This window comes from Bombus vancouverensis, chromosome 6, assembly GCF_051014615.1.
Source record: "Bombus vancouverensis nearcticus chromosome 6, iyBomVanc1_principal, whole genome shotgun sequence".
Classification (NCBI taxonomy): Eukaryota; Metazoa; Arthropoda; class Insecta; order Hymenoptera; family Apidae; genus Bombus; species Bombus vancouverensis.
Window position 1 is genome coordinate 9,608,367 of NC_134916.1, and position 27,959 is coordinate 9,636,325.

General features: G+C 43.9%; 1 protein-coding gene across 10 annotated transcripts in view; it reads right to left on the bottom strand.

The window, feature by feature from the left end:
• The window catches only part of Ca-alpha1D (Ca[2+]-channel protein alpha[[1]] subunit D), a 42,873-nt gene extending 24,492 nt beyond the window's left edge, over nucleotides 1-18,381 (bottom strand). For all 10 annotated transcript variants that reach the window (XR_013058705.1, XM_076619557.1, XM_076619555.1 and 7 more), the window contains exons 1-22: nucleotides 17,980-18,381; nucleotides 16,507-16,612; nucleotides 13,942-14,081; nucleotides 11,910-12,016; nucleotides 11,645-11,797; nucleotides 9,947-10,143; nucleotides 9,759-9,862; nucleotides 7,381-7,544; nucleotides 6,783-6,885; nucleotides 6,500-6,645; nucleotides 6,285-6,358; nucleotides 6,063-6,214; nucleotides 5,845-5,962; nucleotides 5,669-5,761; nucleotides 5,457-5,577; nucleotides 5,190-5,281; nucleotides 1,671-1,843; nucleotides 1,487-1,593; nucleotides 1,265-1,385; nucleotides 712-841; nucleotides 484-650; nucleotides 62-149 (exon numbers count right to left, since the gene is read on the bottom strand). Coding sequence is in view for 9 of the 10 variants with exons in the window: in XM_076619557.1 (XP_076475672.1) it covers nucleotides 62-149; nucleotides 484-650; nucleotides 712-841; nucleotides 1,265-1,385; nucleotides 1,487-1,593; nucleotides 1,671-1,843; nucleotides 5,190-5,281; nucleotides 5,457-5,577; nucleotides 5,669-5,761; nucleotides 5,845-5,962; nucleotides 6,063-6,214; nucleotides 6,285-6,358; nucleotides 6,500-6,645; nucleotides 6,783-6,885; nucleotides 7,381-7,544; nucleotides 9,759-9,862; nucleotides 9,947-10,143; nucleotides 11,645-11,797; nucleotides 11,910-12,016; nucleotides 13,942-14,081; nucleotides 16,507-16,612; nucleotides 17,980-18,290 (2,967 nt within the window). In the remaining variant the exon portion in view is untranslated. The remainder of the gene's footprint in view (nucleotides 1-61; nucleotides 150-483; nucleotides 651-711; nucleotides 842-1,264; nucleotides 1,386-1,486; nucleotides 1,594-1,670; nucleotides 1,844-5,189; nucleotides 5,282-5,456; nucleotides 5,578-5,668; nucleotides 5,762-5,844; nucleotides 5,963-6,062; nucleotides 6,215-6,284; nucleotides 6,359-6,499; nucleotides 6,646-6,782; nucleotides 6,886-7,380; nucleotides 7,545-9,758; nucleotides 9,863-9,946; nucleotides 10,144-11,644; nucleotides 11,798-11,909; nucleotides 12,017-13,941; nucleotides 14,082-16,506; nucleotides 16,613-17,979) is intronic.
• Between the last annotated feature and the right edge of the window lie 9,578 nt (nucleotides 18,382-27,959).

Consider the following 27,959-nt stretch of genomic DNA (forward strand, 5'->3'; position numbering starts at 1 on the left):
CATCCGGGACCGATTTGGCAAGTTCGCTAATTGTTCGTGGCTAACGAGCGAAGAAAGATACCTTTAATCCCTTGGCACGATTGATGGCGCGTAGAGGTCTCAACACGCGTAATACACGCAGTACTTTCACCACTGAAAACGCGCCGGAACTGAAACAGAAATGGTGAAATAAACGTCTGGTTTTACAGGCTGTCGCAGAAAGTCGATGGTGAAAAGTGGCGGTCAAACTTCAGGAGCAGACGGTAGTATCGACCGAAACGATTAAAAGAATTCTTTGTGAATTCTAACGTGAAAAACGTACTCGAAACGTTAGGAACAGATATTACGTTTTTCTTCAGAAATTCGTTTCTTCAACGCCAAGTCGATGAAGATAAACGCGACGTAAGAGCAAAGCGCGCTCGTGAAATTTGCCGCAGAAAGCTTTTTGAAACGTCGAAAAGTAAACGTTATTTTACGGAGAAGGAAACGTCGTATAATTCTTACCTGAAAGACATAGAGATGAGAGAAGAGCACACGACCAAAAGGTCGAGCAAATTGAACGCCGACCGGCAGAATGCACCGTCGTGTATAATAAAACCGAACGAGATCATCTTTAAACAGATCTCGATCGTAAATACCGTGGTGAAAAAATAGTCAAAATTCAGTAAAATCTACAACCACGAACAGCATGGTTACGGTGGAATTTAAACGAATATTCGTCGGTCGTCTTACCTGATTTCTATAAGAGGACGCGCGTAAAGGATCTTCGGCCGCTAACATGGCCGAAGATATCATGATACATACGAGGATCATGTTGCTGAAGTAGCTGTGGTTAGACAGCCAGTGGCAAAACACTCGAAATCTGAAACACGAACGACGGAAGTCGTTGGAATAGAAAAGTATCGCGACCAACCACGATTTTTGTATACAGGGTGGTTGGTAACTGGTGGTACAACCGGAAAGGGGGCGATTCTACGCGAAAAAAGAAGTCGAAAATATAGAGTAAAAATTTTTCGTTCGAGGCTTTGTTTTCGAGAAAATCGACTTTGAATTTTCGCTCGGTACGCGTGCACTTTATCGCGTTATAACGTACCGCACGCGTACCGAGCGAAAATTCAAAGTCGATTTTCTCGAAAACAAAGCCTCGAATGAAAAATTTTTACTCTATATTTTCGATTTCTTTTTTCGCGTAGAATCACCCCCTTTCCGCTTGTACCACCAGTCACCAACCACCCTGCGTATAAAAAATATGTTTTCGAAGAAGCACGGTAAACGTCGTTGGTACCTGTTCGTTTGCGAGAAGAGGAAGAAAGACGAACCGGCTGGAATCGGTTCTGTCTTCGTAGCCATGTTGAATTCGGACATTCTTCGTGGTCTAGCCGATACCTCGTGATCCGCACCGTCATCTGGATAAATTAAACAGCAGGTAATTGTCATCGACGACGAACAAAGTACAAAGAGTGAATTTCCGAGACGTTTGACAAACGAAAGAAGAAAGCGTAGATACCGTGCATCTCGTTGTGTTCGACTTCCTCCTCTTCCTCCACTTCCTCGTCGGATTCTATGTTCAGTCGCACCTTGGCGTGATTGTTCGTATCGTCGCTTTTCTCCGACCTGAGGACACGTTAATCGAATGAATCTTAAATCGTATTTATCTATCGATTTGCATATTATACAGGAAGATCGCTTACGTTTCCGTGTCCACGGCTGCCTCGTAATCCTCCATCGTTTCGTTAGGATCGTGCTCGAGGTCGGTTCCACCGCCTTCGTCCTCTGCACCGGTTCCTTCGCCACCGTCATCACCCTGTTCCCCGCTCACTTCGTCTCTACTCGCCGAGGCACTGTGCTGTTTATTCTTCTCCCCCTGAGAAATCCACGAATTCGTCTGTTACTCGCCATCTATTTGTCACTAGTTGGATAGGCGAGTGAATCTTTGAGCAAAGATTAGGATTCGTTTTGAAAAATCGTAGGGTACCGTGGCGGCGCGACGAACGTCCAAGGCCGGCGGAAACATATGCCGATCGAGAACGGTTAATTAATACGGCAGGAAAATCTAGCGTTCGTTTCGCGCGAGATAGTTTGTCTATTAATAAGCAAAGAGAGACGTTGACTCGACGTCCTATTTAAAGTAGAAGAAACTCGAGCCGTGGATCTCGTCGAATTTCATGAAGCATCGAAGCGGAATCAACCCTCGCCCTCGGGTTAATACTCGAGAGCGATCGATTTTTCATTAGCTTATCGAAAAATCACGAACGATTAAACCTTCTAACGCGAAGCTGTACACGGTAGACGCGATGATACTTCGCCGTGAGGGTTCGTTTGTTCGATAACGAAGACGACACCGATAGCTCTCTTTCCTCCACCTTTGCCACCGCTTTTCACGCTCGAGTTACTTCGCGTATTTACTTCGAAACCGTTATAGAATTTCGTTATATACGAAATGTGGTCAAAAAGGCGGACGAACGAATAGAAAACGATAGCGAACAATAATGGAGCGAATGTTTCTGGATAACGGTTTTAATTTCGGAGTATCGGTATTCGATCGGGATGACCCCGATTTCGCGTGCGTCCTTTGTACGCGGTACGTAGTTCGCAGCAACAGTTGGAGCAAACGAGGCGTTCGGTTTAAAGGAGATGGCATAGTTGTGGGCGATTTAGCGTCGTATTAAAAATCATTTGCACAGCGACGTTCAACCTGCTCATAAAAATATATCGCGGTAGATCTAGCTCCCTCCAAGGTCGCACGGAAATGTCTTATCCGTTAAATCTTTCAGCTCGTAAAACGGTTGACCGAAGATTCGTATCTGCTTGGTAAAAATACCAGCAAATAAATATACGCGAAAATGTACGTTTCGTTAGTCGTGTGCCAATGCGGTACCCGGCGTCAGGTAGAAAAAGTGTTCTATAGAAAATGAATATTAAATAAATAATTGCGTTTCGTACGTTGATATTTCTCGCGTTACGCTATGAAAAGATTCGAATCTCGGACCAAGTGCAACAATTAAATCTGCTTTCACGTTGCCGCGAAATATCTTTGGAAACCATTCATCGGCATTCGGATTTATGCTGCGCGTTAATTGCAAACATCAAGCAGGTCAGCAGCAGGTTGAATATCAACAACTATGGTTTTATGGCGCGTAATTAAAAATTTGTTACGACCAGAAAACAGCGATATTTCTATCGGGAATTCGTGGCCGCCCTAGATACGCGGTCGGATGAATTACGGCGCGTCGAATATTCGCAAGGTACGCGCTTTAAGACGCGTAACGGGCAATAAAAAGTCGGTCGAACGGCGTCGAAGCCGGCGTCAACGCTGGCGTCGCGACGCCTTCTGTCGAGGCAGTCGTGATTACCAGCGCGTCGGCAAACGAGCCTTCCCACTCGATGCTCTTTGAGAACGATAAAACGGCTGGCATTCTAATTTTCTTCGCCCTTGCAACTATGTAAACGCGACGACCAAACGTTTATTCGCGCGACACCGTGACGCTCGCTTTTTCCAAATGCGTCGAACGTTTCAACGTACTTACCAGTGCTCGTTTAATCCTTGGCATACCGTGGAAGATGATCGACGTTTTTTTACCAAAAAAAAAAAAAAAATAAAGAAAAAGAGATTTTTAAAAGATTCCGCGGATCTTTCGTCCTTGTCACGTAGTTTTTAGTTATTTTGCAAAAATGACCGCGATCAGTCTTTTTACGTGTCCGTTTCTACGAGTCGGAACCAACGACGTGACGCGTAGAAAAGACGTTTGACACAGCTTTGGAGAAAGATATTAGGTTGTCGGAAAAGTTTCTTTCGTTTCCATAATAGATGAACAACAATTTCTGTTTTATATTGTTTTATTGAATTAGGCATGATCCATTTCGTTATATTTGTAGCCGCGGCAAAGTTTCTGATCGGGCAGTGTCACCCGTATTCGGGTGACGCTTATTCGACTACTTGCGAAGGATCGTCGTAAGTGTTTGAAAAGATATTGCCCAGAAAGTTATAAAAGTAATACGGAGATGGTTTATTAAGAAAATTATTTAGAACGTAAAACTTTGAAGCATTCTATACAAAGCTGAGGTTGGTCGGGACAATTTGGACAATAAGTTGTTGTTTTCTTTAAATTCTCTCGTGTGTTTGATCGGTCCGTTCGACGTCTTTATCCGCATAACATAGTTTGCATGCGCGTCTAATGCTTCTTCCGGAATCATTTTTCCGAACGATGATATTATACCGACTCCGTCGAAGACAAGGATTTTCTGTATTTTCAGACAACCCTAATAATTTTGCAGCTAATAATTCTCTAAATCTTCAAATAGTTACATCCTTCCTTGTTGCAATTTTGTAAACCGTCAAAGCGTTTACAACAGAAATTCCCAGAAGGAGTTGAATGCCAAGTTTTCGATACTATTTGATTCCTTTTCTAATTGTGGCGATGTAGCTGCACATGAGCTAGAGGACAATTCGAATCATGTTGTTGTTTTGCCTCGGAGTATCAACACCGTTAGGACATACGTAACGTAATAATAAATAAACTCTGTTAAACAAAGCGGAACTTAAACTTTCCGCTACTCCCTTTACCAGTAAATAAATAAACGCGATCCTAAGGTGAACAGTTTTTCAGTCTCGGTCTCGAGCGATTTTAATAGCGATCAATAGCAGTTTTTAGCGAATCAGTTAGTACCGAGCTTCTCAGCGAACATTCTCCGTATTTATTCATTATTTTCAAACACATTTGACGGTTTTAACATCGAGTCATCTCGTCGTTTAAACCGACCAACCATCCTCTACATATTTCTATCATTACGTTCGCGCATAATTCAATAACCCAATATAAAACAAAAGACATTGTGCGTCTATTTTATTATTATTATAACTTTTCGGACAACCTAATAGATAATTGAGAAACCAATTGATATTTTACGAACGTGATAGGATAAAACGGAACATCGAATAGACGATCGTTCGACTCACTGGATATCGCAAAAGATACTGTTACGCTCGTACGCTAGATACGGGCGTCCTGTGCATTTTTGCACCGCGAGATTTGCCGCAAATGCGTCAAACTACCTACGAGTTTCGCGATATACCGTTTCGATTCGTATGAAAAGAGTCTACGCGATTGCATCGATGGCGGATGACGAGCCAGCCGTTTGAATTTAGACGAAACGATCTCCATGGAAATTTATGAGAGCGCGAGCGTATTTTAAAATTGAGAAAAGCTCACCCCCTCTTCGGCTTCTTTCTCGATGGCAGTTAACGATTCGGCATCGGCGAGATTGTCGACAGCGATGGCCAAGAAGACGTTCAGTAGGATATCTGCAATTGTCTTGGTCAAGGAACGTTAAACGAGGATAAAAATGTGTTTGTCGCGCGTAATATGTACCCTATGGTCCGTAAATATTGTCGGATGGCGTATCGAATGGAGGATGGAAAATTACGTAATTGGACGAGGCTCGTCGCTGTTTGCGTATTTTCACGGTAAAAAGGATACAGTTACCGCATATAAAGAGAATGATGAAATAGAAACAGGCGAGCATGCCAAAGCTTGAAACACCGCCATAGGCTCTAATTCCATCGTACATAACGGCGTTCCAATCTTCGCCGGTTAATATCTATAAATTGTACGACGACGTTCGATAGTCGGATATAATCGATTTAAGCTTCGACGACGCGTTCAAAGCGTTAAAAAACGTGCAAGCTTACCTGAAAGACGGTTAACAAACTTTGCCAAAAGCTGTCGAAATTGTGACGGGGCTTGTTCTGTAAATCGCTAAAATTGAATTTTCCACCAAACACCTGTGAAAAAAATGGAGAATGTTAGAGCCTCGTTATCCATCGACGATGGACGCGGAGAGACGAGAAAGAGCGACGAACCGTACCTGCATGCCCAGCAGGGCGAAGATCACGATAAAAAGGAAGAGCAGAAGCAACAAAGACGCGATCGATTGTATGGAGTTTAAAAGGGAAGCCACCAAATTCGACAACGACCTCCAATATCTGTAAAATTGCATCGCGTTCGTTTAAGGTAAATGCGTGTAGAAATGCGCAGCGTGTTCCTTGTAGCGGGTGGCCGACAGACCTCTCCGTGTAAACTTACTTTGTCACTTTAAATACCCTGAGCAACCGGACGCAACGGAGAACGGAAACGCCGAGCGGTGGCATCACGTGAGTATTCGTAAGGATCATCTCGGTGATGGAGCCGATCACGACGAAACAATCGAACCGATTGAAGAGCGAGACGAAGTAACCCTGTTCGGATAACAAACGTTTTTATCGAGAGAAATTTCCCTTGAGAAACATCGTTTGCCGTGAAACTTACTTGAAATCCTAAGCTATACATCTTCAGCATCATCTCCATGGAAAACAACGCGATGAAAAACATGTTTGTGATCTCTGCGTAACCGAGAAGCAACGGTATTTTAAATGGAAAAGTAAGGTGCAATGGAACGGTAAGGTGCAGTAAGGCATAATGAATCTGCATATTGGAGAGAATCGAATGTTGGAATATTAAATAGCAGCGAGAGGATCGCGTACCTTGAAAGTCATCCAACCAATGAGGTTGATTGTAGTGTTCGGTGGCCAGAACGCCGGTATTCAGGAAAACCAATACTATGATCAACCAGTAGAAAACCTGCGACTTGACTGCTTTTCTGCACGCCCTCCTCATTCTTCTGTTTACCCTGTGAATTTCCATTGCAAATTCGTGCGATCAAAGGCAAGCTAAGTAGCGAGGCTCGCTTTTCCACCTTCCGCTTTCCCCTTTATTATAACTCGCTTCAACGAAATAAAACAAGAAAACGCGTCTCCACCCTCCTACCTGTCGAAATCCAGCTTTTTCCTTCTCCACAACGATTCCTGTTGAACCCCTTCCTCGTCGCCCTCTAACTGATCCGTGCTTTCCATCTCGTTCTGTTGTTTCGCTGCGAAAGTCGTTTTATTCTTATTATCCGTTTGCTTCGTACACGAGACAAACATCCCTATACCGTACAAAGCATCAGCGGAAAGTAAAGAAAGAAAGACGGGTAGATTTTGCAGAAGTTTGCGAGTGGAAATTCGTGGAACCAACAAGCTGTTTAAATAACATCGTCGTTCCTAAGTAACGGAATATATCGATAGATTTGTCGCTAAAAGCTAACGATCAGTCTGCATTACGAAATTAACCGTCGATCGACAATTAGACGAACAATGTAGAATTTTAACGATTTTGGCGCGGTTAAAGTTTTGCAAAGTCGTTCGCGATCTACGTCGTCCTCTGTCTCGTTAAACGTAAATCGAAATCTCTTGTATCTTTACGGACACGTTATCGAAGGTATCGAGGGAACAGAATCGAAACTGAGATTCGTTTGGCTTCTTAAAAATCGTAATCCTCGAGTTTTGCATAGATACGTTTAATAAACCGCTCGTAGGTAACTCACTTTTGCCGTCCTGCATCTTCGGCTCGTCGGTTTCCGGTTCGATATCCTCGGCCTGGGTGATCCAGTCCAGATAGCCCCTCAGGTCGTCCTCGATCTGCTGCTTCTCTCTGAGTTTGTGGAAGTCGCCTCTCGCTTTTGCTTTCTCTCTCTCCTTGGAGAATTCGCTGCACCGGGCAAAGGTACGTTGGTCGCAACGCGATATCAGAGACGCCGACGAGAAGTGTAATTGAAACGCGCGCGAATGAAACGGAAATCGAGAGTTGCGTGCGAGTTTCGCGTAAATAACAAAAGGAACGAGAGCAACAGCGAGTTGCTGGTACAAAGCGAGGGGACTTGACTCGCAGTCCCTTGTCCCGTGATGCGACACAAGCTGACAATCTTCCAGATTATCCGCTCTATTTTTCTCCCCGGGGCATTCGAGCCGTTTTATCGTTTAAAGCGGAACGACGACGAATTCGCTGTGCACTTTGATAAGACGCGCTTTTACGGCTCGGTCGTCTAAGCCACCGCTACGTAACGTAGACAACAAAAGGGATGTTTATATTTAAATCTTTCTTAGGAGACTGCGACAATCGAGGATCGATATATCAACCATACATATAATACATACGTCGGAGATGAAAAGATATCGGGGCTTTTCTTTTGGAATTTTTGGGAACACCCATAATACTCTAGTCTAGACTGTTCATTATAGCTGCGCTTAAATAATAAAACTTAGAAGTAGTTGTTTATGATTTCATCGGATTATGTGCGCCCGAGAATTATGACAATAGGCTTGGGCTCGAAGTGACACAACGGGTCGCTGAACGTAGCCACGGTCACGGGATGGACGTTTTTACCTAAAAGAGGTATCAAATAGTTGTACAGCTCTCCTTAAAAATACAGTTGACCCGAGGGATACAGAGAGGTACGGAGAAGAGTACATAAGCGCAGTTTGACTTGGACTGGAGAAGTTAGTTGAGTTCTACTTGTACTGTGGGCAAATTAGTTGAGTTCCACTTGTGGACGAGTAAGTTGAGTTACACTTGAATTGTGCGCCAGTGAGTTCAGTTCGACTTGCACTTTGGAAGAAAGCACATTTGCTACCCCGTTGACCGTGGATTCGTTATTGAGCCTAAGATCATTGCCATTTGCGTCTCGAGTATCTAATTACCACGGTTATTTGTCAAATTCTGTGATGATCATATTTGTACTAGTCAACATCTTCTCTATTGCATAACAACAATGTCTAATCCAAATGAAGATTCGTTACACGCCCCTAACCCTAATGAGAACTCGACACACATATATATCAACTATGTATACAGGGTGATTGATAACTGGTGGTACAAGCGGAAAGGGGGTGATTCTACGCGAAAAAAGAAGTCGAAAATGTAGAATACAAATTTTTCATTTGAGGCTTTGTTTTCGAGAAAATCAACTTTGAATTTTCGCTCGGTACGCGTGCACTTTATCGCGTTATAACGTACCGCGCGCGTACCGAGCGAAAATTCAAAGTCGATTTTCTCGAAAACACAGGCTCGAACGAAAAATTTTTATTCTATATTTTCGACTTCCTTTTTCGCGTAGAATCGCCCCCTTTCCGCTTGTACCACCAGTTACCAGCCACCCTGTATATGTATGTATGTATATATGTATAAGAATAAACTCGGTTTTACGAACTTCACGTGTGGCGAGGCCGAGTAAGAGTTTCAGAAAATATCGTAAAACCGAGTGGGGTTTCGAGCCGTAACGTGGAAATTAGATAAAACGAAGATACGTTAACCGTGGATAATTGAAAGGAGAGACAGACACGGCCGGAAATGGAACAATTCCGTTGGTTATTTCGGTAGCGTAAAAGTCGAAAAAGACGTAACCCGAGGCAGCTGTAGCGTACGTACGCGCATTGTACGCGTACGAATACGTTGTATTACGAGCCCGAGGAGAAGTAATTTTAGTAGCGAACAATGAATCCGTTATGCGACCAGCCCCTAACGATTGATGTACGTGTATTTATACGACTATTTGTCGCGTAGTTTTAAGAGGTAGAAACACGCTTTATAAAAATAAACCGACCGTATCGTATGGCCGTGTTACGTTCGCGTAATTCGAAAGAAGATGGAAATGCGAACAAAATTAGAAAAGAAACGGGACTCTGTCGTAGAAATTGCGTTTCGCGTCTTAAAATATACCTGGCGAGCAAAATGAAATCGTAATCTTATCGTAATTAACGTCGCGTTGCCGATCAACCGTTTCGCCAGTCGCTTTAAACCCGTTTCTTTCTATCTACTTGAAGAGAAAGCTTGTTTACTTCTCGTTCTTATCTTCCCTCGCGTTACAATGACTTCTCCGACCAATTGACTCGGCCAACTCAATTTTCCTGGTCGCTTAATACTCACCCGGACAGTACACCGAGAATTAGATTCATCACGAAGAAAGCTCCCAGTATGACCATGGAGATGAAATAGATCCATTGCCACGAGCTTCCCATCGCGTCTTCGATCTAAGCCAGCAAACAGACAGAAAGAAAGTATGAGATCGAGGATCGTTCGCGAATCGTATCCACGTTCCACGAAATCGATCTTACGTTGTAGAGCACGTCGGTCCAGCCCTCGAGCGTAACGCATTGGAAGACCGTCAACATGGCCAAGCCGAAGTTGTCGAAATTCGTAATACCCCAATTCGGACCTTCCCAGAATCGCCTGCTACAGTAGTACTCGGGTCCCACGTTATCGCACTGGAAACCGCCGGACCCACACGGAATTGGGTTGTCCATGATCGCGTCTGTGAATCCATTTCAAGAGGATATTTTCTTTCTCTACTTTTGCTGCGCTGCCTTGCCATATTCCACACCGTATACAACTGAATCGCGATTATACAAATGGAATCCAAGTAGAAAGCTGATTTGACAGTCGAATATTTTAACAGCTGCTATTTTTTCTACGGTTTATATGGTTTAATTATCGTTATACATATTACGTTGTGTATTCTGTACTTTTTATACACCGTCGCAAATTTCCCATAAACGAACGAAGATCCGCGAGTTGGGTCAGTTTAGACCCGCGGTGAAGCTAGTCGCGACGCTAGAGCGAGACGTTCGAACCGAAAACCTGAGACGACGCTAGCGAACCAGGTCGTGCGACAGCTTTCAGACTTTGAAAAGTATCATTCTTTAGTCGAAAATATGGTCGACGAAAGACGATGATCGATACAGAGCGATGGTCTCGTAATTTTTCACGTTTTGACGTCCTACGCTATCGTCACCGGTTCTTGCAACTCGGATCACCCAGCGAAATTGACTCGTACTGCTATGTTACAAAGCTTGCAAAAAGTATTCCGATCGTTCTATTCGTTGTAGCATTTGCACGCTGATTCGTTAAATGTTCGAGGCTTTTTAATTCCTTTTAAAGTTTATTGCTTTACAAAGCACAGTCTTTCGGTCTTTTCGCTAAGCCAGACAAAGTACAAAACGTAGACTTTGGCGGGTGAATTATCTCGCGGAACCAACAGGTGTCCTGATATTTACGAAGCGTGCTCGATGAAACTTTGAAACGCTATTTTCTCAAAAAACGAGAATCGTCTTGGTTTTGCGTGGAGCCCGTGGTAGCATCGGCCCGACTACGATCGTACCAGGAATCTGCGCGCGTATCCGGCTCTCGCGCCTGATCTGTCAGGCAAGTACAGGAATTCGCAGATTCTCGTGAATCAGCTGTTTACCGTGAGATACGCGCGGGCCACGCAGATCGCGTACCACGCGCTAAGAATAATTAGACGTTAGTTGCGCCGCGGCTGAATCATATCTAAAATAGCGCCGGTGCAAACTGTGTTTCGGGGTTAGGACGGGAACTCCCGCACCAACTTTGCCAGCTTCACCGCGATATTTCACGTTTCGAGAAATTCTGTCCGGTCCGAGTCCCTGTCCACGGATCATCGTCCTTTGCCTTGCACGTAATTTCGGTCTCTTCGAGAAACATTCTCCCGTCGAATCTCGAGGAAATAACACGCCGTTGCGTGGTCGTCGATGCCGATCTGTCGCGTATTTGTACGATACTTCGCGAAGTTTCGCCTTTCGAGAAATTCCTTCCGGTCTAATTCTATCGGTGGATCGTCTTACTTTTCCGCGTTATTTCCATCCCTTCGGAAAGATTTTCTCGAACAAGATCGAAGAAAGTCACCGAGTGCAGATTTTGCTGCGGTACATCGCGTACGCTGTCGTTGATGCAACGAATACCCACCTTCACGTTACGTGCGTGTCCCAAGCGCGTCGTAAGCGAACGATACTCACCGGTGACATTGTGCCTGCAGGTTTTATGCATTTTGCCGGAGAACAGCTCGAGGCCGATGATAGCGTAAATAATGATGACGAATAGAACCAGCAGAGCGATATGGAGAAGGGGTATCATCGCTCTCAAAATAGAGTTTAGGACTACTTGCAGACCTGCACAGATCGACAGAGACATTCGTCACGTCCCGTTTCTTTCGCTGGGCTCGATCAACTGGTATCGAGAAACAATCGGAGTAAAGACACTTGTTTGACATGAAAATCTTACTTGGTACGCCGGAAACCAGCCTGAGAGGTCGTAGCACCCGAAAAGCCCTCAACGCTTTCACATCGAAGCCTTCTTTCATAAGTATCGACAATACCGTGCTCACCATTCTGCAAGGAGACGATGTTACGACATCGAACGTCAAAAATCATCTCGTCGTGGAATACGTTGCTGTATATCGAAACGTGCTCCGTCAGAGACAGAGACAGGCCACCGAGTAATTTCAAATCAAATTTCAGACGAAATTATTTTCTTGTATTTGCGACACAAAACTGAGCGACAGAAAGAAAAATGGAATCGACCGTGACGCGTGTGCACATTCAGCTGCGAAGAAACCTACCAACGTCGGTTTACGGCCACGAAATCGAGCGGGCACGAAGCGCATCTTTCTATCGTCTATCGTCGAAAGCGAGAGAATTATTTAGATTGGCATAGTTTTAAATCGTCTATTTTTATCCAAACGAAATATTCACCGTCTCTGGACGAGTAATTCCGTACGTTTCGCCGAATTCCCTCAACGAGAAACTTCCATTTCTCTGCTTTGAATTTCGCCTCGTTTCCCCTCGATTATTCCATCGTGGGTGCTCGTCGCTGCAAGATTTCGCGTACGGTCGGTCGACGATAGACGATGCGAAGTGGAACGATGCTTGGGAGAGACGACGACTCCAGTCGAAATTAAAACTATCTTAATTCGCAAAGCGCAGCTCACTCGGTGAAGCGGAGAAGGAATCTCTCTCGTTTCGCCAAGTAAGCAGAACTTATTGAATCAAAGTGGAATGCGCGACAGAGAACAAAGGAAGTCGCGTGCCGATTCGATGTCATCGTGCCCAAGAGACGACGCGAACTCGCGACACGCTTTTGTACGACGATGGAGGATGCAGGGGTAGGGCATTCTCGAGAAATAGAATAGGACGGAACAGCGCGATGAAAGTGTAGTCATGGGATTGGCAGGTTGATCGGGAAATCTGCGCGCAGTAAAATTTCCGTTATTGGCTCTAGCGATTCCCATAATCGTCGATTTACGAGCTACGCGTGTTCTCCCTTCGGACAGATAAACTCGCGCAACATAGCAATCGACTCTGCGTAAATCTGTTTTTCTTGCGAAGAAGATCGTCGTCGACAGCGGACGATTTTCGATGAATCGATGGGATGGGAAAGTCGCGCGACACACGAAACCGCGTGTTTCGTGTTTAACGTATTACAGGTACTGACGCGAATGTTTGTTACGCGGTGAAAAATGATAATTAAAATGGAAATGTACACTACCGTACGATTAACACTAGAACTACCAGTCGAATTGACTGGTTTTACAATTTTATTTTGAAATTCCTACTTCGTGTTATATATTATTTTTCCGCAATGATGTAACGACTTTCGCAACGATAACTAAAAGGATAATATGATGAATTTTATTTTGTCTTTTATGTGTTCAAACTGAAAATAATTTCGTATCAAGGCTACTTATACCAATACCAGTGTCAAAGTGTAAAAGGGTCCTGCAATCTGTTTATCGAACCTCAATTAACCAGTTTCCTCGTTTTATACAACTTGCCACATGCTTTTCAAATTTTTACCGCGTATCATTCGATATGACGATATGAGTTATCAGGAAAATTCCAGATCGATCGCTAGATCGCTAGATGCTAACACTGGAAATACCACATCAATAAATGACTGGTTCTACAATCTTATAAATGTGTCAACCCTCGTTTAGAGATGATTGTCCTGGATGGATTAACAATACCAAAAATGTACTACATAACATGGAATTCCCTCTGTAAAAAAGTAATAAATCAATAAATATAAAAATATTCTATTATTACGTATTTTTTAAAGACCAGTCATTTTCACTGGTTTTGGTAGAAATAGCTTCGCGTTAACTATCGGTGGTTCTAGCGTTAACAGCGTTCGAATTTCATCGACGAGTATGGTGACAAATTAATAACTGGAAACAGTGGTAACGATCGGTAGGGTTTTACGACCGTATATCACTGTGTGCAGCTGTGGGCGCAAAATGAAACGCAATTGTACTCACCCTATCACTACTATCGAGAAGTCTAATATGTTCCAGCCGTTTCGAAGATAAGCGCCGGGATGAGCCACGAAGCCGTAAGCGATGATCTTCATGACGCACTCGAGCGTAAAAATCACAAGAAATATATACTCTATTTTTTCCTGAAACATAGTGAAAGAAAGTGCGACATGAGTCGTCGACGGAGCGTCCGAGCTTCCTCGAGCGACATCGTCGATCGAGAACAAATCGCAAAGGAAGCGCTCGTCCATTCGAAGGTAAAGTTCACGCGTTCGAAAGTCAAACGCGTCGTACGTTGTTTCTTGTCGCGTTTAACAGCAACACACAGGATAAGTCGATGAGAAGTATGCGCTATCCAACGTATTTTCCAAGCATCGAGATTCTCTCGAAAAGCAACGCGATTCGTTTAAAACGTTTTTCGATGAAATCGAAATAGACGACGAGTTACTTTATACAGCACGTACCTCTCGTTGACTCATCCTGCCTACGTACAAGAATGAAAGGTTTCTGGCTGGTTTTATCGTCGCGAGAGAACACAGTCTATCGCTGTTATCTAAAACCGCCAATACTTTTGCATTCGATTAATACGTATAGGCAAGGTGCAATGTTGGAAGCAATTTCTCAACTTTCGAAAACTCGTTCAGACCAGCTACCCGCTTTAATCTGTAAACTCGTCGCTATTTTGGCTAACAGGTTCTCGTGACAAGAAATCACGCGTGACACTGAAAATTCATTTAGCAAAGAGTGGAAAACCTTTGATCGTTTCGACACGTCGATCGATAACCGATCAAGTTTGTTCGACGTTTGCCAGAATGTAACTAAAATGTAAACGCTTATACCGCGTGTACATTGTCGATCGAAACTGTCCACAACAACTTGCGCTACGCTCTTCTTGGCACACATCGGCACGGAGAGGATTCCGTGACGTAAACGTTCCATCCGGAAGGAAAATGGTCGGTGACGAGCTACGACGACGAGCGTCGCGTTCCACGTTCGCCATGAACCCCAGCAAAGGTCAGATCGGAAAGAAAATTTACGACACGCGATTATCATGTCCCGTGCATCGAAACGGCGCTCTTCAAACTCCGATTACTCGATCTCTATCGAAATTGAAATTGTTAGAACTGAAATATCGATAACGATACGTAACTTTGGAAGAAAACGCTTTTATCGTATTCTTTCGTCAACGATGTATCGTCCGTCGTTTCTTGCGCGTAATTCGTAAAATAAATCGAAGAATTTTTAAGATTCCGACGCAAAATACTCGTTTATCGCCTAAAGTTTCTCGTTGGCTAGAACTCGTTACGTTTAACGGTATTTTATTGAGGTGGAAGCAAAGGAAAATTTGTAATTGAAAATGTTATGAAGGACGACGAATTAAAATCGAAAGAACGTAGAAATTTGTTCGACGTAGAAATCGAGCGAATCGCGAGCAATTTTTTCTTATTTTTGTACTCCGAGTGCAGCCTTGAAACGGAACTCGCGCGTCAATGTACGCTCTTTACGTAGCCAAATGCTTTTTGCCAAAGTTTCCGGTCTGACGCGGCGCACAAGCGTTTACCCTACCGGCAGCGGTAAACCCGTGGAAAAAGGCCAACCTTTGATAGAAGGTTTTATACTTCGTCTCGAAGGTTAGGTCTTAGCGTATTATCTAGGAAAACCTTTTATCCATTTTCCGGAACACGGGTTCGCTAGTTTCGATTCTATGCAAGCTCAAATTCACCTCGACCCTCGTACGTAGCTCTTTCCAACTATCCTCGATCGCTTTTCTTTCATCGGCAAATATTTACCGTGACCGCTCCTTATTTTCTTTTTCTCGTCTTCCTTTATCGCGCTCGTCTTAAATAGCACGCGCAACGTTCCATTTAAAAAACAGAGCGCTGCCAATAACCACGAAACTATTCGCGATTCTGAAATTCTAGAATTCAAATCGGCGATTCGTTAAACAGCGAAATTTATCGACTCGGCCTCCCAGTGACTCACAAAACCGTCGTCTTTCCGTTCGACCCGTATACACTGGCCTATATATGAATCATATTTTCCAATAATAGCGAGGAACGATGGGTGCCGATGTTAGCAAGATTGAGCAATTATCGAAGTTTCACCTCGAATAAGTTCCATGCCATCAACCCTATCTCTTGGACGTAGCGTTTATTTATCGATAACCCAGCCGGATCGCGTAGTTCGACGAACGGAGCTTGTTATTCCTATTATCTTCTCTATTATTAGCTTAATCGAAATTCCTTGGTCGGAATTCGTCGTTCGAACGATATTTCTGTTGAACTTCGATCCGGGGGTCTGGCATCGATCAATTCGTTCTCCGTAAAATGTACGAGAATAAGAGACAGGGAAGAGGTCCTGCGAGTTGTTTATCCGAGGCGTTCGACTTCTCGATCGTTGAAGCGTTTGGCACGTGGCGTAAAATTTTTACCAAAGAAGCACAAAAATAGCCGTGCGAGGCCTTGCGAGTGTGCTGATCGTATTAAGGGAACACGAAAAGGAGGAGGGGGAGGGAAAAGGATTCTCGAAGCGGAGTAAAAAGCGCTAAGAACAAAAGTAGATACTTACCAAATACTGGTTGGTCAAATTAGAATCGCCAAATGGGTACGGTGTGTAGACTGCCAGGGCGATGCAATTCGCGAATATCGTCATGAGAATAAGCCACTCGAAAGGTCTGAAAAGTTGCGTCGAGGGATCCGGCTAAGGAAAATGAAAAGAATCTCGGTAACGCGGTCGATGGTTCGCCATGCTGGCTCGCTATGCCGCAACTCTCGTTTTACTATTTTCCGGTCTTCACCGGGTAGCTGCAGCGCCGATACTTTTTTTTTTTCTCTCCAACATCTTGATAGCTTCTAACCGGAAACGAAGTACGAAAAGCTGTAAAATTTCTCGTCGCGTTCCCACGGTTATACTATCGTTACGAAGAATATCGTAGCGTTTCTCGCGTAAAACTTTCCCTCGTTCGTTTCCTTCGTCTAATCAGTAGCATCGACGAGAGCGAGAAAACGAACATTGGCCTGAATTGATATAGGCAAACTTCTTTTCACTGCACGTTGTATCGAGCGTACAGACAACACGGCGTATGTATACGTTTTACGTAACAATGGAAAAGCGGGGGTAGGTAGGCTCTGAACAATATACTCTAGAATGGGTTTGTCAACAAGGGTTGACGTTCCCCGGCAAGTTCCCCGGCATACGTTTCCACCCGCCTCCATTGGCCTATTTCGCTCTCGAACAAACACGGTACGTTTCCCGCGACAGGTTAGACGTTACGAGAGGAAAACGAGTGGAAACGAATAAGCAGAGACGAAACTTTGAAAGATAAGGCTGTGTGCAGTTACAGCGGTGCGTGCTGCGACCAACTGTCGCGTCACTCTGACATGCGGTGGGATACTTTTGCGAGTATCTCGAAAACTAACTAAATTCTCGGAACTTGCCGAAGGAATTGCTGCGAACGTTAACCTTGACAACGCGTATATCAAGGCCGATCTATATATGCGAGGGGAACCTATACAAAATTACCCCTGTTACTTCATTTTCGTTGCGAAGACATTTAACAGATACAATTTTGATTATACAATTCGTTTCGTAAATCGATTTTTACGCTCCAATTTCTCCCTCGCGTTTTTACTAATTTATCGTTTATTTATTCGGACAGAATTATTCGGACGGAAAGAGAGGAAATAAAAAAGAAAAGAAATGAAAAGAAGCGAAAAATACGTACGTAGAAAAGGCGCAAGGATATAAAAGACAAGTTTCGATGTAACGCTGTCGTAAAACACGGTCAGGAGAGTATCTCAAAGACGTTACAGACCGGCCGAAGATTTCCATGCTCGCGCCACGAGATTCTTAACGCGGAATCGAAACGAGAAACCGTACGCATCGACGAGATCTCTCTCGTATTTTTCCCGAGACCAAGATACATCCTAATATCGGAGAAACCTGACTTAACCAAAAATAACCGGAAGAACGTGGCAGGATGAAGCCAGGTCGTGCTCCTGTAACGATAGGAAAAAAGTAAAAGTTTCGTAAAAAGGATACTTCCATTCGATAACGTCGATGCACATTTTGCGCACGGGATTTTTCAGGGGTAAACAAAAGAGAGCCCTGAGTGGTCTGTCGGGTACCGCTTTGCCACCCCTTCGAGCCGGCCTTTTGGTGGCAGATTTGGCGGCACCGGTGCTGGTCCCGTGTGTCTGGCCCGTTTGAGACTGCGCGGTAGCTGGCTGTCCGTCCTGGGCAGTTTGGGAGTTCCGGTGCTGCCCGAGGATGGGGGGGGTCGCGGCAGTCGGCTGGGCCCCCGGCAGCTCAGGGGGGCCCAACCCCGAGCCCCCATCCCCCCCCGCGCTCATCGGTCCCTCCTCCTCGCCTCGATCACCGCCGTGCTTTCTCTTCTTCTTCTTCTTCTGATCCTTCTCCTTCGCTTCCTCTTGCTTCCTCCGCCTCCTCTTCCGCCGCCGCCTCCTCCTCCTCCTCCTCCTCCTCCTCCTCCGCCTCCGCCTCCTCTTCCTGTTATACTCGCGTATGCACGCTTCTCCGGCCCCTGCCTGACCACGCAGACGCCCAAGTAGACGCCTGACGACGCCGATCGACGCGCTCTCTCAGAGACGCCCCACCACCCGCTGCAGCTCGCCGGCATGCTACGGCACTGAGCTCTTTCGAACCTCCCTCCGTGACCTAAACGTTAAACGTAAACCGTTAGTGTGCTTTCTTCTCTCATATCGCCGCTTTTCACTATACGTATGCGCTATATATATATATATATATATATGCACGTGCATATCCAATTGTTTTACTCCAACTTTGTTTCACGTCGCATCGAATATCCGACTTGTTACAACACGCGACTGATCCTGACGAGTAGAACCTTCGGAAACGCGTAGCAGTTTCGAGACGTGCAGAACGATCGTTTCGAAAGACGCGCTTATATCGAGTGTGCGCGTATCGCGTGATTTATTTGCTACGCGTATTACGACACATCCGCGTCCTGATTAAATTCTCAGCAGCGCGATTAACGCAGCAAACTGGTATAGCTTTGGATTAGGTTTAATCAACCCTGTTACCGCTGGCTCCAAAATCTCTAAACACTCTGCACGTAGACCAACGAGATCGATGGATCGACCGGTGGTAGTTTTCGCGCATACACCCAGAGTCGATATATCGACCGGCTGGCGGTAAAAGGGTTTTAATAACGTCAAGAAACACTTTGTCGTCAATACGTACAGCGACTAGATATACAGGGTGGTTGGTAACTGGTGGTACAAGCGGAAAGGGGGTGACTCTACGCGAAAAAAGAAGTCGAAAATATAGAATAACAATTTTTCGTTCGGGGCTCTGTTTTCGAGAAATTCGACTTTGAATTTTCGCTCGGTACGCGTGCACTTTATTACGCTATAACGTACCGCACACGTACCGAGCGAAAATTCAAAGTCGAATTTCTCGAAAACGAAGCCCCGAACGAAAAATTTTTGTTCTATATTTTCGACTTCTTTTTTCGCGTAGAGTCACGCCCTTTCCGCTTGTACCACCAGTTACCAACCACCCTGTATAGAGTTGCAAAATCCACGCCCTGCAACAGACTGCATATGTTACGTAGCTTTATCATTTCTTGCGTTTGGGGGAAAACGCGCAGCTTCGCTGCTACTACCATCGCGCTATTCCTCGAGAAACACCTTTCAACTTTGTTTCTCGAACAGAATTGTTGGCAAATCTGCACGGTGTTCGCGTTCGAAAGCAGCGAACGCTATACGCGATGATCGCATCGATGATCGTCTCGTAGGTATCGTCCGTCTGCCATTGGATTGATCGAGATATTCGCGAAAATGGGAAAAAGTGGCGATAGCTGTATAGATTGTTCCTCGAGAGTTCACAGCGGGCGCGATAAATATTTACGAGCGTAAGACGAAGTAGTTTCGCTGCTTGTCTCGCGCCTCGTTAACGTTCGAGGCTGTGTTCGTGGATGGGGCGATTTGATGTTGCCAGGCTCTCGCCAACGAGTTATGGGATGACGGAAAAGGGATCGAGCGTAAAAGCCATTCGTTGTTCTCTTCTTTGTGTTCGGGTTCAAGCCTGACATCGGTCTTTCTTCTCCGGTTGAACTAGAATTGCCGTTTTGCGTTAGCATTTCCACGTTACACGGCCGATTCTCTGAAAAACAGCTCCGCTAAAATGGGTTAAATCGTAACAATGGAGAGGAGATTTCTCGCCGCTCGAAAATAAGCTCTCGATCGAGCGACGTAATTAATTCGACGACGGATTGTAAGCAGAAAATATTCGAACGATAACCTGGAAAAATATTTCGAAATTCACTGTACAAGCCTCGAACGATACGATATATCGTGCGCATTGTACAGAACATTCCAAGCGATCGTCGTAATTACGTTGATAAAGTTTCAAACGAATCCAAAAATGGACACGCGAGTTACGAGATATTTAACACGAGCGTGTACTCGCGTACATCACAAATAACGTTCGAAGACTCAAGTATTCGCTGTCAATTAATCTAGCGAGATCGTCTTTGGTCTGACGCATCGACTATGCATTTAGGACGCCTATTCGCATTGCGTTATATAAATACCTTTTTCGTCTCTGCAAAACGTACGACGACGACGTTGGTAATGCGAGAAGACGAAAAGTATGAAAATGAAAAGTTTCCTAATTCGCGTTCGAGTAAGTTTATCGGTGAACGGTACTCGATTTCGTCGACTTGACGAATCTTCTCTCGAAACGGTCTACGCAGATGGAATCGGATGGAGACACCGAGCTCGCGAACGCGCAAATTCGTCTTTCCGATGGCATCGATCGGATAAAAAATGGAACGGTTCGGCGATAAAAGCCATGGGACGAGAAACGGTTGAGTTTCGACAAGTCCGGGAGTCTGGGATTTATAATGGACTCGCGCGCGCTATATTTAGTGAGCCTAAATACTAGAAAGCTCTACCTACGAGCGAGTTTCTCGTGCGCGTGCTTGTTTCAATCTCGTCGCGTGAACTTGTCTGAAATCGTTTGCCCCGACTGATCCACTGCTCCCTTTAAACTAACGCTACGTACGTACGTTTATAGTCGTTCGTAGTGCCGCCACGAGCATGTGTAGCGTGTACCTTAGGTGCGTTTAATCGATCGTAAATTTCGAGTCTCGTTATCGATCGGTCGCGTCGAAACGTTACGGTAATTTTGAATAATTGTCAACAATTTTAATACTATTTAAAATTAATATTTTATTTGATAATAATAGATTTACTAAGATTACTAATAAGCTGTTTCTCGTAACAAATCCGCCGTCAAGAAAGACGAAACTCTGGAAATAAATTTTACCAATTGCCGATCGTTCTACGCGACGTAAGATCTTTACAAAGTTGTAAGCTAGAAAATTAGAATGTACGATCCGTATCTATGGTGGCGATTCGCGTTAAAATAAATCCTCGTTTGGAAAACGCGAGAAACTATTTACGAGAGGAAGCGAGTGGAAGAACGTTTCTTCCAGAAATCGAATTTTCCTCCTTTCATCGGGATGACTCGACAGTTTCTCTCTAACTACAACGCGCAATTTTCGGTTTTCCATTCGCGTATTCCATTATGCAGGTTCCAGGATCGAACAGGAGCACGATGTACGTATATCGAATATTCGTACGATCGAGTTTCGCGCTGTATGTAGGTTATCGGATAATTAATGAAAGCAGCGAGTATAACTCGTTCGACCATCGAAAAAGTTGATGTCAACGAATTGTTCGTTCGTTAGGAAGGGACAGCTTAATGAAATTTATCGGATAACGAGTTTACGAGAAAAGATATTAGCATCTATTCAGAGGCGGTAATTGTCGAGAAATTAAAGAGGCGAATGATCGGTGCGCCTGACGAAACGAACGTTTCTATTAATTGATCACATATACCTATGGTTTCCCGGGTTTCCATCGAGTTTCTAATAACGCGTTGCACTTTGGAACCACGTCCTGTGAACGTTCGCTCTTTCCAGCCAGACTTTCGTTTCTTTGCGCTTTCCAGTGACACGTTTATAGTTTCCCAGCTTTCGATCCTACTTTTAACGATGCATTGGCAATTGCGAATCCGTGGTATCCACGAAACGTCGTACAAAGTGCAACGCGCTATTAAAAACACCGATGGAAACCGCGAAAACGTGGTCTGATGATCAACGTGGAACGTTAAAGTGTAAAATTCTCGTCGATCGTTTGCTCGGCGTTAAACGTTTCGCAACGAGAAGATAAGTTCGCATGCCAAAATACAGCAACGGAAGAATCTTATGTCTTTCCTCTTCTTTGTAGCCTTTCGATCGAATATCGGTCGGCGCTAACAAAGTTTCCTCGTGTCGAACGGATATAAAGACACGCTCGTTCGTAAGATAGTAGCCGACTGGTGCTAACGAGTTAAATTTAGTTCGCCACTTTGCTGCCACGGAAGCATCGGGCAAGCTGGGCCGCTTACCCGTTTACCTCCTGGCATGAGCTTCGCTCCGGCCTCCTAGCAATCCCTTTTCGTTCGACAGATTCCAGCCCTTTTCTCTCGGTGAATCTCCCCCTCGAATGGCGCTCTTACTTCCTTGCTTCGATTCGTCGCTCATACGGCCAGATCGTTTTGTCACGGATACAATCAGAAATATATTGTACGTATAAAAGGCAGCGTAGTGAGTTACACTGCTCTCCCTTGATTAAAAGATATCCTATATGACGCTTTGGCGGTCTGCTAAACGTGATTTCGATCTGCTACCTGTAGACAACCGTTTACGTAACATCGGCTTCTTTTTTTTTTAATTTAATTTAATCGGCACTTACACGCGAGACAAATGATCGTTGCATTTGACAGTGTTGTATAGAAGCGAAACGATTTACAGATACACCGGGAAGAGCGGCGATTTGCGAGTGCAACGATTCGAACGAGTGAAAGCGAATGCTCGCTGAACGTAGATTATAATCGCGATTGCTGTGCCTGTATGGCACGATGATCACGGGAAACAAACGAACGCAAAGCGAATCGAGATAGTACGATGATGGATTCGGTAGAATTTTCTGAAAAGGCGCGTCGTAATTTGGTACGAGAAGTGCCGGCGATTGATTTCCACCGAAATCTACTGCAGTCGAAGAGTCGACGCTGGGACATGGGACCGTCTAACGATGCAATTTATTAGGCGATAATTATTTGCCAAATTAACGAAAGTAAAAGCTCGCTAGAGTTTCGTCGCTTCGCTCCGTGAATCATGTATGTAAGGTTCAATTCTAGGATAATTCAGGGATCGATTCTGAAAATCGAGTTTATTGTGAAAATACTTGAATGAAATACAGGAGTAAACAACAACGAATAACAGTAATAATTAAATAAACAACAACCAATTAATAACGGTAAACAATAAATAGCAAGTTCTGTCTACCTGAAAATCGAGAATCGATTTTCAACGTCCTCAGCTACCGATCTTTCTCCGTCAATCTTCAATGTTTTAAATAATTACTCTTTCTTCTGTGATCTTGTCTATCTCCGATGTTGATCTGTGTCCGTCCGTTTGGGAAATACGCGTCTCTCAAAATGGCTCTCCGTAAAACAAAGAAAGCCGCTCTGTCCGTGAAACAAAAGGAGTCGTGCTGTCCGTAAAACAGAGAAAGTCCCCTTGTTTATCCGCATTTGTACTCTTAGAGAGTTTACATATATATTTATAATTATAAATTATTTGTTAGAAACATCGCGACACCCCAACGTGACGCCATAGAGTCAACCTACGCGTGATAAACAGGGAAGAAATCGATATCACCGTAATAATAGGCGTTATCAAGCTTTTCTTTTTCGCGCGAACCTTGCTATATGGGCTACCTAATGGAAATAAGCGTAAAAGTAGGTGCGACGTCGAGGTACTTGGATATTTAATCAGCCTCGTCCGAGGTGATACTTTACGATCAAGACCGGTGCCAATAATCTAGTAATGGAGAATCGATCGTATCGGTTAAGCACCTAGCTTGATTGATGTTTACATTAATGGAGAAACTAATTGCCAACTGGTACTAACAAGGATTCGCGCGGTCGAGCTCATTTGGCTTCCATTAATTACAATTTTATAGGTTAACGATATAGAAATCGATAATCACGAAAGAAGGTAGAAAGCATCGCTCTTAAGAAAAGACACGCTGCTAAGCCCGTGTCGCTAATGTTCTATTTGTTTATTTGCTTATTCATTGGTATTGACACGTTGTTGACCGGTTACGAGTTAACTCGCGTTTCCATGGCCAAACGTTGCCGACCGGCTACGAGAAAATTCGTGATGCGCTTTCCTTTCGCATCAGCGTCGTTTAACTCTGAAATGGTCTAAAAAATTAGCATTTTTTCTGATAAACTACACCTTGTTCGATGCGTATAAAACGTACTGTACCTATCTGCCAGAAAATAAAACGAGATACGATGAATTTCTACTGGAAGTAGCCAGGGAATGGATAACTGTGGATTCCAAAAAACGCAGCATTGCACCTGACGCTTCTCGAATTTCTAAAACAGCTCCTTATGACGATGCACCTTTCGGACTTCTCGGACAACCAAGAGACCACGTCTTAGAAAAAATAGTCACTGGCAGAGAAACAAATCTGACTAGAGCGTGTAGAGTATGCTGTTCGAGAGGAAAACGCAGCGAAAAACTAGATATATTTGCAAAAGCTGTTGTGCACCATTACACGTAGATGATTGTTACGCTGTTTATCGTAGGGAAAAGAAATATTAAAAGTTTAAATAGGAAATAAAATTTATTAAAATTTATTCATATCGTTTTACTTGCACATGCAATTACGAAATAATAGCCAGTGATATGAGATAAATTCTCGGTAAAATTGCCGCTCAACAATGTGTTAACAGATTCCGGCTTGGTATTATTGTACATAGACCGGATCGAGAATTCTACGAATGTAATTTGCACAAGTTAATGTTGATGAATGTCGATTCTAAGAACTCTCTGATTCTATTCTAGTTCCGAGAAAGTGGAAAAACAGCTGCTGTTTAACTGCAACAGTTCTATATGTTATCACATACTTATACAGGATGCGTCATTTAAATGGAAATACTTAAATATCTGCGTTATTTATGCTCGCCGATACTAGACACTAGGAATGCTATTCATTTTCTCACGAAACTTTGTTCGCTGTTTCTAACCGCGTTATATCGAAGGGTAAACTGACTATTAAATAAATACGAAATCAGAGAATCAAGAAAACCGCGCTTGTCGTATTTCTGCCCTGTGGTCTTCGTATTCTAAAGGACGCAATGGTACGAGAGAATCGTGCAGAGTATTTAATGCACAAGGCTTCTTAAAATCTTTACAGAATGGGAATACGCGCGTGTACGTTGTTGCAACGATACAAGAATTCCAAACGCAAAACGTTTGTCGATCGATTCGACTAATTACAGTCTCCTGATGAATATATTTTTGGCTCGATAGATGTCGATTTTCCTTGAACGAAAGAGCGATTTTGAAAAAGAACGGGCCGATACGGTCGTGTGTCATGACATTGGCTCGCTTTATGTTTTCCAAAGTGCCACGTGTGCCATTTCATCGACGTGTTTCGTGTTACGAACGATCGCAGTTTTCGACAGAATGTTTACGTAACTCGTCGAAACGGATTTTGGCAGCAAGGGCTAGAGGGGGAAAAAAAAATAAGAACATCGTGCATCGTAGAAAACGTGCCGCTGGAAAAAATTGGCCCTCTTTGAGAAGAAGATGGGAGGAATGACGCGCGAGGAAAAAACGAGGTAAAAGTTGGAAAGGGTATTTATGGAGGAGGAACAGAAAGGAGACACGGATGAGAAAGGAAAAACACGGAGGAGCATCGATTCCGGTGCAATGCGTCCTACGTGATTCTATTGTCCGTTAACCGGAGCCGAGTTTTCCGGCCTGATATCAATATTTCAGCATCACAAAGTCGTCCCTCGACTTTCGTGAAAGAAGGCCGATTGTTCGTGAAATATGTAACTGCCATTCTATGTCACTCGTCCCTTTTGTTTCTTCGTCCTCGTCTTCTGCGAACTATTCGAGATATAATACACGATATACCAATGCAACGAATCTAGAAAGGAGAACGATCGAATCACATTTCATGTCGTCATCAATGAACTCGGTTACAACGCCAAGTACTCCGAATAGAGAGAGAGGGAGAGAGAGAGAGAGAGAGAGAGAGAAATATGCTAATTGAGGATCTACTTGAAAAAGGACCTATGGTCAATGGCAAGTAAACAGCGTGGACCTAAATTTGTGACACGAGCGAACTGCCCAAATTTACGTGCACGATGTATAGATGCCAGGTGTATTCGTTTGATCAAATAGCTAAATTACATATTACGAAATTGTCGTTTATTTCGCTATCGTAATTATCGATCGGAGTACGCAATGTCAGACAACTAAAATTAAAAGGTTCGTCGCAATTTTGTCTTATGGACGCGTTTTCCCAGAAGCTCTTTAATTGGCGGAATATCAATCGTAAGGTACACGAACACGGTTCGTTTGATTTCTATTAAATCGACCAATTTGCTAATGAGATACAACGGACGCGACTGTGAAACAAACTGGATGGAAATTTATTCGCTCAGCGCGTAATAACGTCATCAAAATACTATTGCCATTTCCATGCAAATTTTTCTCCATATTTCTAACGTTATCGACGCGCGTTTCGTCTGGCGGCCGTAAACAACCTAACTGTCAGAAAACTAAAAATTGCTCGATTCTGATAGATCGCACCTTACCAGTTACACCAGTGAAATGGGAATAACGTCGCAAGTACTCGAGATCGAGCATTTGGCTAGAATATCCCGCTCATCCTGCGATCCGAGCTTCTCAAAATCGTACTCGAGATATTTTTACTCCTAGACACATGTCCGGGCAGCCATCGAGATCGTCGAACTTTTTCTTGCCTTTCGTTCGAAATAGCGTTAACTCGAATTTTACGTTCCCTCGATCTATAGCGAACTTTTGTCCTTTCGCGAGGTCTCGCTGCCGCGGCGAAAAAGAAAAAAGAAACAGGCCTTTAAAAATAGTTGACACTTTGAATGACGAACAGCCGAGAACATTCCGGATGATATCCAAACAGCGAATCTGCAGAATTGACGTTTCTACCCTGCAAGAGACACTTGTAATACATCGATGACTCGCCATCTATCTTCCGTTCCTCCGCATCGAGTGGATGATGCCCTTGCGGCTCAGGCGAAACGCTCGATATTCGTGCGCCCAAGTTCGTGGTTAAAATCATAAATCACAGCAGGCAAACACGATATTCGTATTCAAGGATATTTGTTTCGATTTTCTGATTTTAACGCCGGTCCGTGATCGGCTAGGAGAATTTCGATGCGACGTAATTGAAAACGAGGGCAACCTGTTAGATTCGAAGATGCAGATCATTTCGAAATAAGAGGAAAACCGGCGAGATTTCACGGAGGTCGAAGATACAGCTATTAAGACGAACGATATTTGAATGTTGAATCTCATCGCGAGAGAAATTTCGTCTACTAGTTTCGAAACTAGCAAATTGCTCCGCTCGTACTTGGCTCGTACGTTTCAAAATTGATGAAAACAAGCCGATGGATATCGAAGATACGAAAGTGTACCGTGTTCACTCGGCTCGCGTCGAACGTATTAAAATGTAAAAGCCAAGAGGAAAGAATTTCAAGCGATGCAACTTGAAGGACGCTTGGAATTTCTAATCGGCCGAGTTTAAGAAGTACGTATTATTCGTATTATTGCAGCCATAATCTATTCCTTTTAACTCTCGGCTCTTTCATGCCGGAACTCGATATACGATCGCTGTCTCGTTCTCTTCTTTTATTCACCCTGCCATTTATTCTCGCGGAGATAGATGGTCGTGTTTTCTTCGACCGTCAAAAGCGAATCGTACGTCGAAACTGTCAAATTTTACCGGTCAAAGAGTTTCGAAGTATGTTTCGAATGATGAAATCGCGTTTATCGGAAGAGAAGGAACGATGTAAATTTCATATTCAAAGGCGCAAACGTTCGTTACTACGAATATTAGTTGACCATGAATTTACAGCGCACT